Source organism: Corella eumyota, chromosome 2, assembly GCF_963082875.1.
Source record: "Corella eumyota chromosome 2, kaCorEumy4.1, whole genome shotgun sequence".
NCBI classification, from domain to species: Eukaryota; Metazoa; Chordata; class Ascidiacea; order Phlebobranchia; family Corellidae; genus Corella; species Corella eumyota.
This window is the reverse complement of record NC_137491.1, coordinates 10,841,326-10,854,824: the sequence shown is the minus strand read 5'-3', so window position 1 is coordinate 10,854,824 and position 13,499 is coordinate 10,841,326. Positions and strand designations below refer to the sequence as shown.

The 13,499-nt window shown below is 29.7% G+C and overlaps 3 protein-coding genes and 1 pseudogene across 4 annotated transcripts; 2 read left to right on the top strand and 2 right to left on the bottom strand.

Annotated features, from left to right (window-relative positions):
• Positions 1-117: 117 nt before the first annotated feature.
• Positions 118-2,948, top strand: LOC145741308 (uncharacterized). The gene is made up of 6 exons (XM_082558876.1): positions 118-243; positions 405-452; positions 577-1,002; positions 1,071-1,168; positions 1,238-1,701; positions 1,819-2,948. The coding sequence occupies exons 1-6, from the start codon at positions 130-132 to the stop codon at positions 2,721-2,723; spliced, it is 2,055 nt and encodes a 684-aa protein (XP_082415002.1). The 5' UTR covers positions 118-129; the 3' UTR covers positions 2,724-2,948.
• Positions 2,767-7,816, bottom strand: LOC145741309 (WD repeat and FYVE domain-containing protein 2-like). Of its 2 annotated transcripts, XM_082558877.1 has the most exons (13): positions 7,721-7,816; positions 7,327-7,466; positions 7,129-7,196; positions 6,925-6,998; positions 6,770-6,824; positions 6,199-6,349; positions 5,739-5,860; positions 5,419-5,536; positions 5,100-5,205; positions 4,698-4,810; positions 4,264-4,383; positions 4,007-4,115; positions 2,767-3,770 (listed from the first exon to the last, which is right to left on the bottom strand). In XM_082558877.1, the coding sequence occupies exons 2-13, from the start codon at positions 7,464-7,466 to the stop codon at positions 3,738-3,740; spliced, it is 1,209 nt and encodes a 402-aa protein (XP_082415003.1). In that variant the 5' UTR covers positions 7,721-7,816; the 3' UTR covers positions 2,767-3,737. The 2 variants fall into 2 exon arrangements, with proteins under 2 accessions (XP_082415003.1, XP_082415004.1); XM_082558878.1 differs by lacking the exon at positions 7,721-7,816 and having other exon boundaries at positions 7,327-7,527.
• A 413-nt stretch (positions 7,817-8,229) lies between these two features.
• LOC145741240 (nucleobindin-2 pseudogene) lies at positions 8,230-10,502 on the top strand (annotated as a pseudogene).
• On the bottom strand, positions 9,909-12,985 carry LOC145741241 (mitochondrial ribosome-associated GTPase 1-like). Its single transcript, XM_082558793.1, has 6 exons — positions 12,858-12,985; positions 12,240-12,394; positions 12,058-12,168; positions 11,651-11,860; positions 11,145-11,323; positions 9,909-10,946 (listed from the first exon to the last, which is right to left on the bottom strand). Exons 1-6 carry the CDS (start codon positions 12,865-12,867, stop codon positions 10,745-10,747), a joined length of 867 nt encoding a protein of 288 aa, XP_082414919.1. The 5' UTR covers positions 12,868-12,985; the 3' UTR covers positions 9,909-10,744.
• Between the last annotated feature and the right edge of the window lie 514 nt (positions 12,986-13,499).

The following is a 13,499-nucleotide window of genomic DNA, read 5'->3' as shown; positions in this document are numbered from 1 at the left end:
CTTACACACAAACTTTTTCCTTTGTTGAACTTAATCGAATCACTGCTTTTCACTACCCTGTATTATAACAGAAAAGATTTCTTATGTGTTGTTTTTTTCTTATATAAGCTAGGATCAATTTTAAAAATTATGTCTATTTCTACGATGACTATGAACATGCCGGATATTTCTCACAAGCTAGAAAGAGTGCAATATGTACCTGTGTTTGACGTTATCAAACCGGATTATAAAAAGAGTAGAAATGTAGGTTTTGTTAAATTTTTGTGGTTTTTTGCTTTTAAAAAAACCTTTTTAAGTAAGAATTCAATTGTTGAACTTGTTTTATGACTAGAAATGGTTACAAATAAGTTATTGAGATAAAAGTTTTAGAAATTGTTTTTATTTATTTTAACTTTGCGTTTTAGAATAAATCATCCATTAAATATGGAAACAAGGATGGGATGCAAGCTAAGGTAGATAAAACATAAAACTTAATAGAAAATAAAGTAAAATTTTTTGTAATTTATTTTTAAAACCCATGTTAAAGCTTAATGTAATACTTTTATATCTCTTCATGTTAAAATTTTTATTAAACAGTTTCAGCGACAAAAATATCTCGAAGATCTGTTTAGTTCTAAGCAGGAATACAAAAAGGCAAAACCAAAGCAAGATCCGCTTCTCTTGCCGAATGTGGAACCAAAGCATTTCTCGGTTCGTTCAAATGGATCGTCGTCTGTCAAAAGCGAAACAATGTCCGAAATCATTCAGAAATTTAACAAAGTACGACTGAGATCTAGCGTTAAAAACCCTACCACGGGATTGCCTGCTGATTTGGGCAAAACGAAAACAGTATCAAAAGCTAGAAAGACTGGTCATAGGAAGGATTTTGTAAAGTTACCAAAACTAGACCGATCATTTGCGCCGGTTGGCCTTAGAAGAGAGCCAAAGGTTGAACAAGACAAAGCACAATCTTGGATAAACATAAATGGAAAGGGTGCAGACTTATTTGCAACAAAAAGAAAGGTCTGTAATCAATTCACGTTTAATTTTTTCTTTAAACAATGTGGATTTTTATTTTCAATTTTGTGCAGAATCCTATTCCGGTAGTAAGCGTAGACTATGACGTCACTCTTCCCAACCTTGCAAGAAGACCACTGCCGCCACTTGCCAGTCAACAACCAACAGTGACGTAAGTTTTTTCAATGTTTACTAAATTTAAAACCATTTTGCGTGGTATTGTATCAACTTTTAATTTTAGAACAAAAATACCGATGCAGTCTCCTAAAGATATGCAGGATAGAATTGATCGAATACGAATGGCCCAAGCCAGACAAAACGCCTACCTTAGCCTGCAAGACAACAAGCGACCAGATAGTCCCCTTAAAAATTCCACAACCTTAACAAGTTTGATGGCAAAGCTGGAGCGATCGAAAAAGAGAAAGGAGGCTGAAATATTAGAAGAAGGCAATAGTTCTTCATACCCAAGTTACTGGGAAAGCAGCGGAACTTTAAAAACTCTGAGAAGTCGTAGGCGAAAAAGAGCAGAAGTTGATCGCAGAGTTGCGAATGTAAAGAAGGGTGTTGTTTTAAACAGACTACCAGATGATTTGATGGGCAACTTTGAGACTACGTACAAGAACTTGCAATATTATCTCGGTCGGGTCAACCACGCTCGTAGAATGAATGCAGAAGGAAGAACAAATATGGTTTACATTCCGACAGGTATAATCATCCATGTAACAGGATTTAAACGTTACTTATGGCTGTAAATTATTGCTATTATAATAAAAATAATAGGTAAACTTATTTACGATATTCTTTTAAATTGTCCTACCCTAGGTCGACCTGGTGAACTCTCAAGCAATGTGAGCACAAGCGACGCAAGCAGTGACGTCACTGACAACGTCATCATCAGTAAAATGATAGGAAGAAAACGACGGGTGGGGGCAAAGATTAAGTATGCACATCGCAGTTCCCAGAACACCCCTTCTCTTGACGTAATGCCGTGGGAAGACGCAAAGAAAAAGACTCTTCCGCAACAACTACCGAGAGAAGAAAAACTTGCCGTCAATGGTATTCCCCCAGTACAAGAGAAACCGCCGAAGAAACTGCTGACGATCAGAATGCCTGAGGTTCCGCCTCCGAGCCCCGAAGAGAGGTACCGAGAGGACCTGGTTTGGCCGATTCGAGCGAACGACATTTTAGACGACAGCGACAACGAAAAGCACGACTTTTTTCCGACCGAAATACCGAAAGAAAAGCAGACGATGCGCCAAAGTGTGGATATGCGTTTTACTTCCAGCGAAAACTGGTTACAAAACACAAACGAACCTATCATAAAACCTAGAAAAAGTGTCCAATTTTTAAACGAAACCGCCTCGTTTGGCGAAACCCTACGCACGAAAATGGTTGCTGATCAACTTGTTTCTGCACAAAATGAACTGAAAAAGCAACACAAAAATGAGCACAAGCAAGTGGTTATATCACCTTTTACAGTCAACATCGAAGACAAGGGTTACGAAAGCGGCCGAACTTCAAAGAACAAATCCCCGCAAAAAGAACTGAAAACCACCGTGGCAAAGCCCTTTACGTTTTCTTACATGCAATCGTCAAAAACAAAAAAACAGAATCAGAGTTCTATAAATACTGACTTTTCGCCTGACATGTCAAACTCTTATATTAGTCATTTTGTTCACGGTGGGCAAAAGGCAAAGCAACCTGCCACCATTCCTACAAACACTTGATTTATATATAAATTGAAATTTTCAAACACAAATGTCATTTTTAGATTTTTTTTTTTTATTTAAAAACAAAAAATGCGATTTTTTCAATATACTTTTTGTTATTATCGAACTATATACTGTATTTTAATGTTAAATATGCCATAAAATAATAAATAAATGTAAATGCCAAATTAGAAAGCCCAGAAATTAAAAGCTTTCAGAAATATGTTGGGTGATTTATGTACAGAGTATGACAATATATTGAAAGCTAAAATTAGTGTTATACGAATGACGATAATACACAAAACATTCTACATTTATTGCAACTTGGACAGGGTTTTTAGACTAAACATTTAAATTTCACAACGAACAAACGCACCACGGTTAGCGCATGCGCGTTACTACATATAGATAAAAAAAAAAAGAGACAAGAAAACTGCTAAAAAAATACGAAATTGATTAGTGTTTTACAACATTGGTAAGCTGTAAAAATTCTATACAATAGACATTTTTTGCAGGTTTAATTATTAAAAAAAGGCAACTATTTTTAACTTTGTGTACCAGCTAATGCATATGTTATTTTTCAGAATTCAATTTTACAAATTCTGTTGTTTATTTGTAAATATGAACTATGTTGCAACTTTGCTGATATACTTAGAACTATTTTTAAACCACATTTTAATAATAAAGATAGTTAAAACATGTAAAAGAAATACTAACATGAAATCTTATTTACAGCAAGGGTTAAAAACATGATAATATAACATGTAGACTAATAAAGCAAAGTAATAATCAATACGAACACATTTGTATATTAAATTTTTTCCTAAATCAAAAAAGCCAATACATTTTTAGCTTATATTAAATTCATAAATTAGTTAAAATACTAGTACATTTTTGATTTAACTTGTTTAAGAATTCTTTAAACAACAAAACATTAATATTACTTAGAATTTGAAGATATAAATGTGTTGTCCTTACTACATCGACCAATCACAACACTGCATTTGTTTAAAATTTAGTTTTCGTGAAACTTTATTTTGATACTACTTGTTTCATGTCCCATAGCTACAAGTAAAAAAAACTCATTTATGAATTAAATAACAAATTTTAAAGTGCATTCAATAAATGTTAAAAATAAAACTGATTAAAATTGGTTGAAATTAAAAAAAATTGTTCCTAAATTTTTATTTTTTCCCAACTAGTTGTTTTTTTAAAATAAGCAAATTATTATTAATCCCCACAAAAAAGGCTTAAAATAAAATTCAAAAAATATTTTATAAATTAAAGGTTGTTAGTTATACCTTAATTGTTTTATCAGTGCCACAGGTTATAAACTGTCCTCTGGACCAATCAGCGATCGAAAACGTCACATTTTGTTTAAGATCATGAAAAGTAGCTGTAGGAGCTCGACTTAAAAAAAAAAAAATTTATGAAACAATTAAAACTAAACATATATTATCGGTGCAATAGGGTTAACATAATTACTATTAACTTAAATGCCAAAAAATATTAAAAAATTGAATCTATTACAATTAACTATTATATTAAACAATCTTACTCAAGATCTGTGATAGTTGTGAAGCAATCATTACAGATGCGGACTTCATGTTCGAATCCATACAAGGGCATTGTACTTTTGTTATTGCTGCAGCCCGCACATACAGCTATACCACATTTTCTAAACATATTAATGACATACATTTACAACATATATTAACTGAAGGACTTACAACATATTAACTCAAAAAACTAAAAAAAATTTTTTAGCAACCACTGTCTATGGTCAATATAATATTAGTTAAAACTTAAATGTTTTTATACAACAAAATCATGAATAAATGTTTTTAAAAAAATAAAAAAAACAATCCAAAATAACCTAACTAACCCATAATATAAGATTTTAAAAAATAAATAGGCCTACACAAATTATTATAGCTTGATCTTCTACATTTTGTACGTTAGATATAACAAAAAACTTAATAAACTGTTCACCTGCAGTGATGTTGTCGCAAACCAACAGTTTTTTCTGACCACATTTGCCTAAAATTCCAGAAAAAAGGTTGTTTACATTTTGTACATTGATTTCCCTCCTTCCATGCTGGCGTCTAGAAATTACAGTTTATAATGAAACTAACCAAAATAATAAACATTGCCTAACATAGACTATTACAAATACAATATTTTTAACAAAATAAATAAGTTAAGTTAGTAGCCTATTTAATTTTTATTTGTTATAAAAAATTACAATTAGCACAACTAAGCATTACTTGACTCAAGTATCGAAAAAATTAATTCCAATTTTATTAGACAACCATTTATAAAAAAAAAAATTCTTGCAATTGACTAAATTTATTTTAAAAATAAAACACGTAAATGTTTAAATAACATTCCTACCTCATTTCTTTTAACATCCATGTTCCAAATTACTAGAGAACCATCAACTGAGGTGGAAAGTAGTTGTTGAGTGTGGTCGGCCAACGTCAGTGATGTTACTTTAGATCTGTACAACCACGTACATCAAAACTTGTTAAACAACTTTTCCAATCAAATATATTACAAAATAAACACCTTTAATTTATGCCGTTCTTTAAGAAAAAGTTATTCATGTTAGTGCACAAAAAATTTTTTTTAACAATGTTAAACATTGTAAGTTAAACTTCTCTTAAACAATTCAAGTAACAAGGGAGTTTGAAATATAAATAAATTAGCTTACAGATGTCCTTGTAGTTCAATAGCTGTTCCCTTTTTACTCCCAATATCCCACAATATAATTGATTTATCAGAAGAACCAGAATACAGGATTTGTTTTTTTGCATCCCAGCATAAACAAACTAGAAAACCATCAAAAAATTTAAATAAATATTATTAAAAATTTAAAGCTACTTATGTTTTAGAAGACCAACTTATAGTTTATAACTAAAACAGGATTAAAATAAATGGTTTTTATCTTTGGAAAATTTAACAAAGAAAATTTAGTAATGGCGTTAACTTACTAAGAAAATATAAATAATTTTTTAATTCACAATCATTTACCAACGCTGCCTGAATGGCCCTTAAAAGAAGTGATAAGCTGACTGTTTCCTTTGTCTATTTTCAACACTGTTATTTCCCCATTGGTTAAACCAGCAAATACATAGTGAGATTCAGGATCGTACCTTTGTTATTAAAGAGATGTTTAAGTAACAGTGTTTTTTGTTACAAAAGAATATGTTTAAATTGCTTAATTAACATTTCCTTTTATTAAGTTAATACACAGTTTATTAATATGAATAGATTAACCAATTTCATTTACTTATTAATAAAAATGTTTGGATTAGTCCATTTTAAGTATATACAATGTAACTTTTTTGTGAACTTGAATACACTGTAACTGTATATATTTATGTTTGTTAAGTTAAAAGAATATAAAGAATGGTCCAAGTTATTAATTGAATAGCACATCCTGTCTGCATCAAAAATAACAAAGTAATGACTTTAAAGAAAATAAACTTACTGTAAACAAGCTGGGGTGGAAGGAGTCTGATAACCGCCTAACTTTTCACCATTTTGGGTCCAGTGCCAATGGATAAATTTATCCTTTCCACAACTTACAAGCACATCAGTTCTCTCAGCATAATATGTGCCAGTAATTTGTTTTTGATGGGCTAAACAAAAAAATAACTTGTATTTTTCATAATAATATAAATTTGTAATAATACAATACATATAAACTTACGTGTATATATATATATATATATATATTTAAAATTTGACATAACAAACTGCAAGTTAAACTAACAATAATATGTTTATAAGTGTATCATATATTCTTGGTTGCTTAATAGGCAACTCGAAAAAATAATAAGATTTAATTAATAATAGTAACAACATCCTGCTATATGATTTAATTTTTTGGCTATAATCAAGTTAGGTATTATTTATATTCTTATATCCCAAGTGTAAATATTGCAACATTTTAAACTAATCCTAAAATGTATTTTAGTCATATCAACACTTGCAACAAAACAAATAACAAAAACGTATTGACATTAAACTAAATTAAATGATTTTAATTTAGTACTGACCTAAATATTTTCTTTTTTCAGTAATTGAATTATAATCTTCCGAAACTTCATATTCCTAAATTGCAAAAACAAATACAAAATATATTTGAAAAAATACAATGCAATATTGTTACAATTGGTTATACAACTAAACACTTTATATTTTGTTTCTGTACCTCAATTGTGCCGTTGTCTTGTCCAACAAACATTAATTTTTTTTGTGGGCAGTAAAACATTGTAGAACATGGTGCTAAATATACAAAGATAGTATTCAGTATTATAAAAGATGCTATTACCCTTTTTAGCAATTTTAGTTATAAATCTTTGAAAACAATAAAAAAATAAATATTATTTAAAGCTTTTCAAAACATTGATCTTACATTGTAGAAAGTGGCAAACACTTGGCCAGTATTGTCCAGTTTCGCGTTTAAGCCAAATTCGAATTGACCTACATAAACATTAATTTAAAAACCAACTAAAAAAGTGTAAATCATTGTGTTTAAGTATTATGTTTGGAAATAAAAACATTTTAAAATTATGTAATGCCATTTTGACATTACTATCGTTTTTAATGTTACCTATCTTCACCAACTGTTATAATTCCTTGCTCGTTTGGTGTAAATACAGCAGAAGTTACCACATCTAATGTGTCATCTTCTATTCGACTTAGGAGAACAGGTTGTCGTTGTTGAGGCTTGGTTTTAATTTCCGCAGCCATCTTATGTCATTTACAAAAAAAAAATTAATTACAGATAATTATATTAACAAACCTTATTTAAATTGCTAAACATACCAAACACATGATTAAAACAAGACATGTATATATTTTAAAAAAAATAAAGGAGTAGAATGGTAACAAACTAACAACCAGACAACTGAGCTTACTTTAAATATTTCAATAAATTTTCTAACGTATGAATGTTAATTAAAATATTTAATCCAATTAAAAATTTAAAAAAATAGATATTTAACCTGTTAGTTATCTTGGTTTCTACTAAAAATGATAAGTTTCAGACTGTTTATTCTCAAACGCGCTTGGTTGCTTTGATAAATAGACATCAGTCTCAAAACAAGTCTTGTGATTGTGACAAGAACTATAGTTAAAAACCACAAAGAAAAAAAAATAACAGCAAAACGATACAAAATCAATAGTCAAAAAAATGTAAAATATTTATTTAAAAAATTACAAACACTTTTTTTATAAAGTCTATTTAGTTAGGCACGTTAAGCATAGTGCCACAAGTAGTATCAGTTCACGACACAAAACCTACGAGGGTTAAAAGTCCTGTTTCGTAAAGACACGACATCGATTTTTATATTGTTATTGTTTATTTAGGAACGTTTTGCATGTTCATGTGCGTATGTAAACTTTAACATATTTGGTAATAGTAATTTAGTATACAGTTTAAATTTTTAAGATTTTTCAAAGGTTTTTTATTTATTTATACCTTAACAAACTATTTTAATTGGTTTTAGAAACATTATTGGTGTTTATTTAAAAAAAAGATGATTCGTTTATTCGTATTTTGTTTGAGTTTGATATACGTTATAAACGCAAAGCCAGCACCCACAAAGCCACCACAGATAGAACATTTGGCAAATGCAGCAAAAGATGTGGCAGAAGACGTTATTAACACTGGCTTAAACTATGATGCTTATCTACAAAATGTAATCAAGTTATTAGAAACTGACGATAACTTCCGTAAGCAAATGGAAGAAGCTGATTTTGATGATATTCGAAATGGAAAATTAAGTAACACTATTAATTCTATGTCTGGAGATATCCGTAGAAAATTGGACAACTTGAAGAAAGAAGAAATTAACAGATTAAGAAAAGTTTTACATGCAAAGGCAGATTTGGAAAAGGGAAGAAAAGTTATCAAGTCAAACTACTTGAAACAAGTTGCGGAGCATCTTGACCATGAAAATCCACATAGTTTTGAAGCTGCAGATCTAACCAATTTAATTCAGGCAGCTACCAAAGATTTGGAAAATTATGATCAAGATCGTCATGATGACTTTAAAAAGCATGAAATGCAAAAGGAAATGAAACGGGAAGAAAAAATGAAGATGTTGAATGAGCGAGATCGGGAAAGAGCGCAAGAGGAATACATTAAAAAACAAAAAGCAGCAAACAACAATGGGATGCACCATCCAGGGAGCAAGGCACAACTGGAGGAAGTGTGGAATGATGATGATGGATTAAATGAGCAAGAATTTAATCCAAAGACATTTTTTCGCATGCATGATTTAAATAATGATGGCTACTTAGATGAACTAGAGTTAGAAGCTTTGTTTGAAAAGGATCTTGCTAAAGCATATAATGAAGGTGAAGAAGGATATGATCCCATTGAAATGGATGAAGAAAGAAGAAGAATGAGGGAGCATGTAGTCAAGGAGGTTGACAAAGATGGAGACAGTATTATATCCCTTGCAGAGTTCTTGAAATATTCTTTAACTGCAGAGTTTGCTGAACCTGACAATGATTCTTACAAAACTATTAATGAGTTACTATTAGAACATTCTTTATACACACAGAATGAATTAATGAAATACAGGGATAGTATTGAGATACAGGAAAAAGAAATTAAAGACAAACTGGAACTTCTTAAACAAGAGGCAAAGAACCTGGGAGGAATGAGAAGGGAACATGGAGAAGACAAGAGGATCGCTTCCAGGGATGGAATTCAGGAAGATGAGAAGTTAAGATTTCAACAACAAGAGCATGATATAAAACAGCAGGAAGTGAAATTACAAGATATGCACAAGGACCTTCAGGAACAGAGCAAAGTTGTGTTGGAAATGAAACAAGAAGTAAAAAAACATGAGGCATCTGAAAAAATTGCTAACAACATTAAGGAAAAGATCGACAGTTTACCAGAAGGGGAAGAAAAGGACAAAGCAGTCGAGCAAGCGCATGAGGAACTTGAAAGTCTCAAACAAGTGCAAGGAATGACAAAGAAGGATACTGGCGTTGATTTGAATCAACCTCTAAGTGAAGCTCATGTTTCTGATCCACAAGCTGTTGATGCTGACCAAATAAAGATTGAAGGAGAGGATCAAGCTCCACCACAGCCACAACCTTAGAAGAAAAAATTTATTTCTGATATTCTACTTGTTTAACATTGCAAGTATAATTCAACATATTAACACATCAATTGTTTTTTTATTTATTTAGATGTTGAAGCAGTTCACAAATTGTATCGCTTTATAAAAATGAGATTTTGTAAAAAAAAATATTTTTTGACAGTACTGTTATTAAAAGAAAAGTTAAAAATGAGATATGCTCTAAAGAGAATCTGTATTGTTAGTTACACTAATATATTTGTTTACACATTAGTAATGTACCCTTTTTTGTGAAATGAACTACATAGTAAATCAATTTTTCCCTTGCATTTACACTTGCTTCAATCTTTAATTAATTTATATTAATTGCAGTTAAACCAAAGTTATTTTTTATGTTAATTTGCCAAGTTAAAATTTTACACTGTAAATATTAAGATTTTAAGCTAAAGTAGGCAATTTGTTATGTTTTTGAAATACAGTGTTTGCAGATTGCCTAATTAATTAGCTTAACTGTTGTTATATTAAAAATAGAGCAACCTACAAAACAGTTTCAATTAGGTGTTTGTTTTTAACTTTTAATTGTGCAATTTTGTTAATGTTTAATTATGCTATAAATAACTTGGTAAAGTAATAAGAAATGGAACCAGTTTTGGTTTTTGATAATAAAAGAAATGTACAGGAAATGTAATATTTTATTTGTTAAGTTATTTTACACTGAACTATTATTTAGGCTAGTATGGAAAATTGTTGTTAACATTTTTTTAATTAGTGCAAACCTTAAGTGTCCTCAAATAACATTATAGAACTTAAATATTATTCTAAAATTCACCATTTCAAGTTTAAAACTTTCAATTTCAACTCCTCCATTACTTTTACAAAACATTTGTCGTGAAAATGTTGCAATTTTTCGAATCCAACCAATGTTGTACTTCATATATCATCCAGGAAAAATTTTCCTAAGTATCCTTGTCTATATGCATGCAGAAATTTAACACAGACTTCTTCATTGTTGGGCTTTATTTCTTTTTCATATGATGCAGTTTTATGAAAAATGTTGTATTTTGTGGCAATATGAAATATAAGCTCGGTAATGTTGTCAGTAGGTTTTTCTAAACCATAAAAATTGACATACCTAAAAAATAACTATTGTATTACTAAAAATATTGTTATTAAATATTATTTTAAGTAAACTGCATTCAGCATTCTTTAAAATGTTCTCTTGTCTAGACCATATTTTACAAATTTGTTTTGTAAAGTATTAAGAATAATATAATAATTTAAAAATATTAAAATGGCTTAATATGAATAATTTTAAATTAATTTTGCTTACTCAAAATGCCTTCCGTGGTTTAGTTTAAACAATAGATAATCTGCCACAAAGGTTGAACCAATATGATGTGAACTTATTGTGTTACAAACTGCAAGGTTGAACCCAACGGGGAGGTCATTGACATGGGGTTGAAATATTCCTGGGGTATCCAATATATATACAACAGGTTCATCCAATACCTTGATTTAATTATGTAATCCTTAATATTGAAAATATGTATTTAACAATTATCACCACTTAAGTAAAAAAATTAAGCAAAAAATCTGCTAAAAGCATTTACAAAAATACCATTTACATTTCTATTAAATATTACATACATATATTATCTAAAAATCCAATACAAATATACTAAAGACCAAAAATAATTTTTAATTAAAATAATAAACCTACTGTTAAAAATTATACATAAGATCATCACTTGTTACTAATTATTTAAAACACCTGCTATTTATTTGTGCACAAAAAATAACAACATTAATAAAATTAAAAAATATATGCTTTTTTACCTGTAATTTGTTGCTAACAGACTTAGTATATCCAGGATTTGCCCCAACACCTACTCCTTTTCTTCTTCCCATATAATGTTTTCTCATTGATTTTATTATCGAGGACTTTCCTACGTTAGGTATACCAACAACCATGATTTTAAACTCTGCTTCCAGTTCACGGGAATATCTATGAGATTTGCTGATAAGGTCAAGGCAAACTGGGATTACCTGAATAGTTGACAATATAAAAGAATTGTTAAACCTATGCTACATTTATCTCTCTATGCCTGTTAATTAGAATGAGCATTGTACTTTAAGTAAAAATTAATCAAAAGCAATAAAAATTGTGGTATATTTACTTTATCTGTGTTGTGTTTTAAAAAAAAGGTTTTAAAAAAAGAAACATTAGTAAATAGGCTACTTACTTTCTCTAATGATGTATGTAACTTGTTAGGTTGACATGTTGTGAACATTACATTATCAACATGCTGATTTTTATAATATTCATAAATTGTTTTGATTTGCTTATCTGTAATCTAAAATACAGAATTGTAACTTTTAAATTTTATAGATGTTTTAAAATTGTATAACCAAAAATTTTGTTTACCTTAACAAGATCAACTTTGTTAAGTAATAGAACAGATGGGACCATACTAAAGGCCTCAGATAAGAGAGGGTTTCGTCCTGAGAATGGAATTCTTGCATCATGGACTTCTATAACACAATCTACTTGTCTCATTCGAGCCCTCATTGTTGTTAAACCTGGGTTAAAATATTGTGTTGTAGTTAATAATAAAAACATTTTCTGGGGCTTATTTAAATGGGACCGCACAGGACCAAAGAAAGCTAATATTTACCACACAGAACCACCCAGAACGTGCTGACTGTTTATTCAGGAATATAAAAAGAGCAAATACCAACACTGGGACAATTTTATTTAACCTCAGCCTATTCTGGGAAATGCCCTAGGTTACCCTAAATACAAAAAAGCAGTCTATGCAATTTCCACATTTAATTTTTTTTCCTGTTTGTTAAATGTATTGTCCTTTATAGCCTGTGTAGTCCTGTGCGATCCTGTGTAGTCCTGTGTGGTAATTACTAATTAGTAGGACCTTTTTAAATTTAGGTAAAATTTTTAGTTAGATGTATTAAAAAATTGTAATATTTATTATCTATATAAGTGCATTATTTTAAAGTTAAAATTACAAAAAAAGAACTAAAAAACCTTTTTGCATATGTCTCGGAAATAAAGATTGAAAGTTTGGAGTCGACCTATAGTTAAATTCTTGACGAATTAAAAATTGAGTATCATTTTCCGATGGATTTGAGGTAAAACTTCGGACATGGCAACTGGCAAAATGTCGCACCCTTTTTCCCACTCTTACATTAACATTTTTTAAAATCATATTAAATGTTTAAGTTATAAAATTTAAATTTTACCTTTTTTGACTCTAAACTGTAAACATAACAAACACATGCGTTATTTACAGGGAAATTCCCAGAATATCACGTGATCAAGTCTACTGGTAATCGTAATAGTTTAAAGACAAAGTTTAATATCTCAAAATAATATTAGCTATTCTGTTAGTTTTGCTATTATTTAACAGAAACAGTTACAGACGACAAGTTTATGTTTTATATTTTAATACGCGTTTGGAGTTTATTTAAATACTATATAAGTAAGACAAATATATAAGTTAAGATTTTCAGCATAAAAAACAATAAAAGCTCAGCATTCGCTTATATATTATAATATATTAAATTTGTAATTGCTTTATTTCCTTCCAAATTAATTGTCACTGAAAGGGAAATGTAAGAAAAAAGAAACAATAGCGATGAGCGGGATAAAAATAAGAAAAAGGGGGAG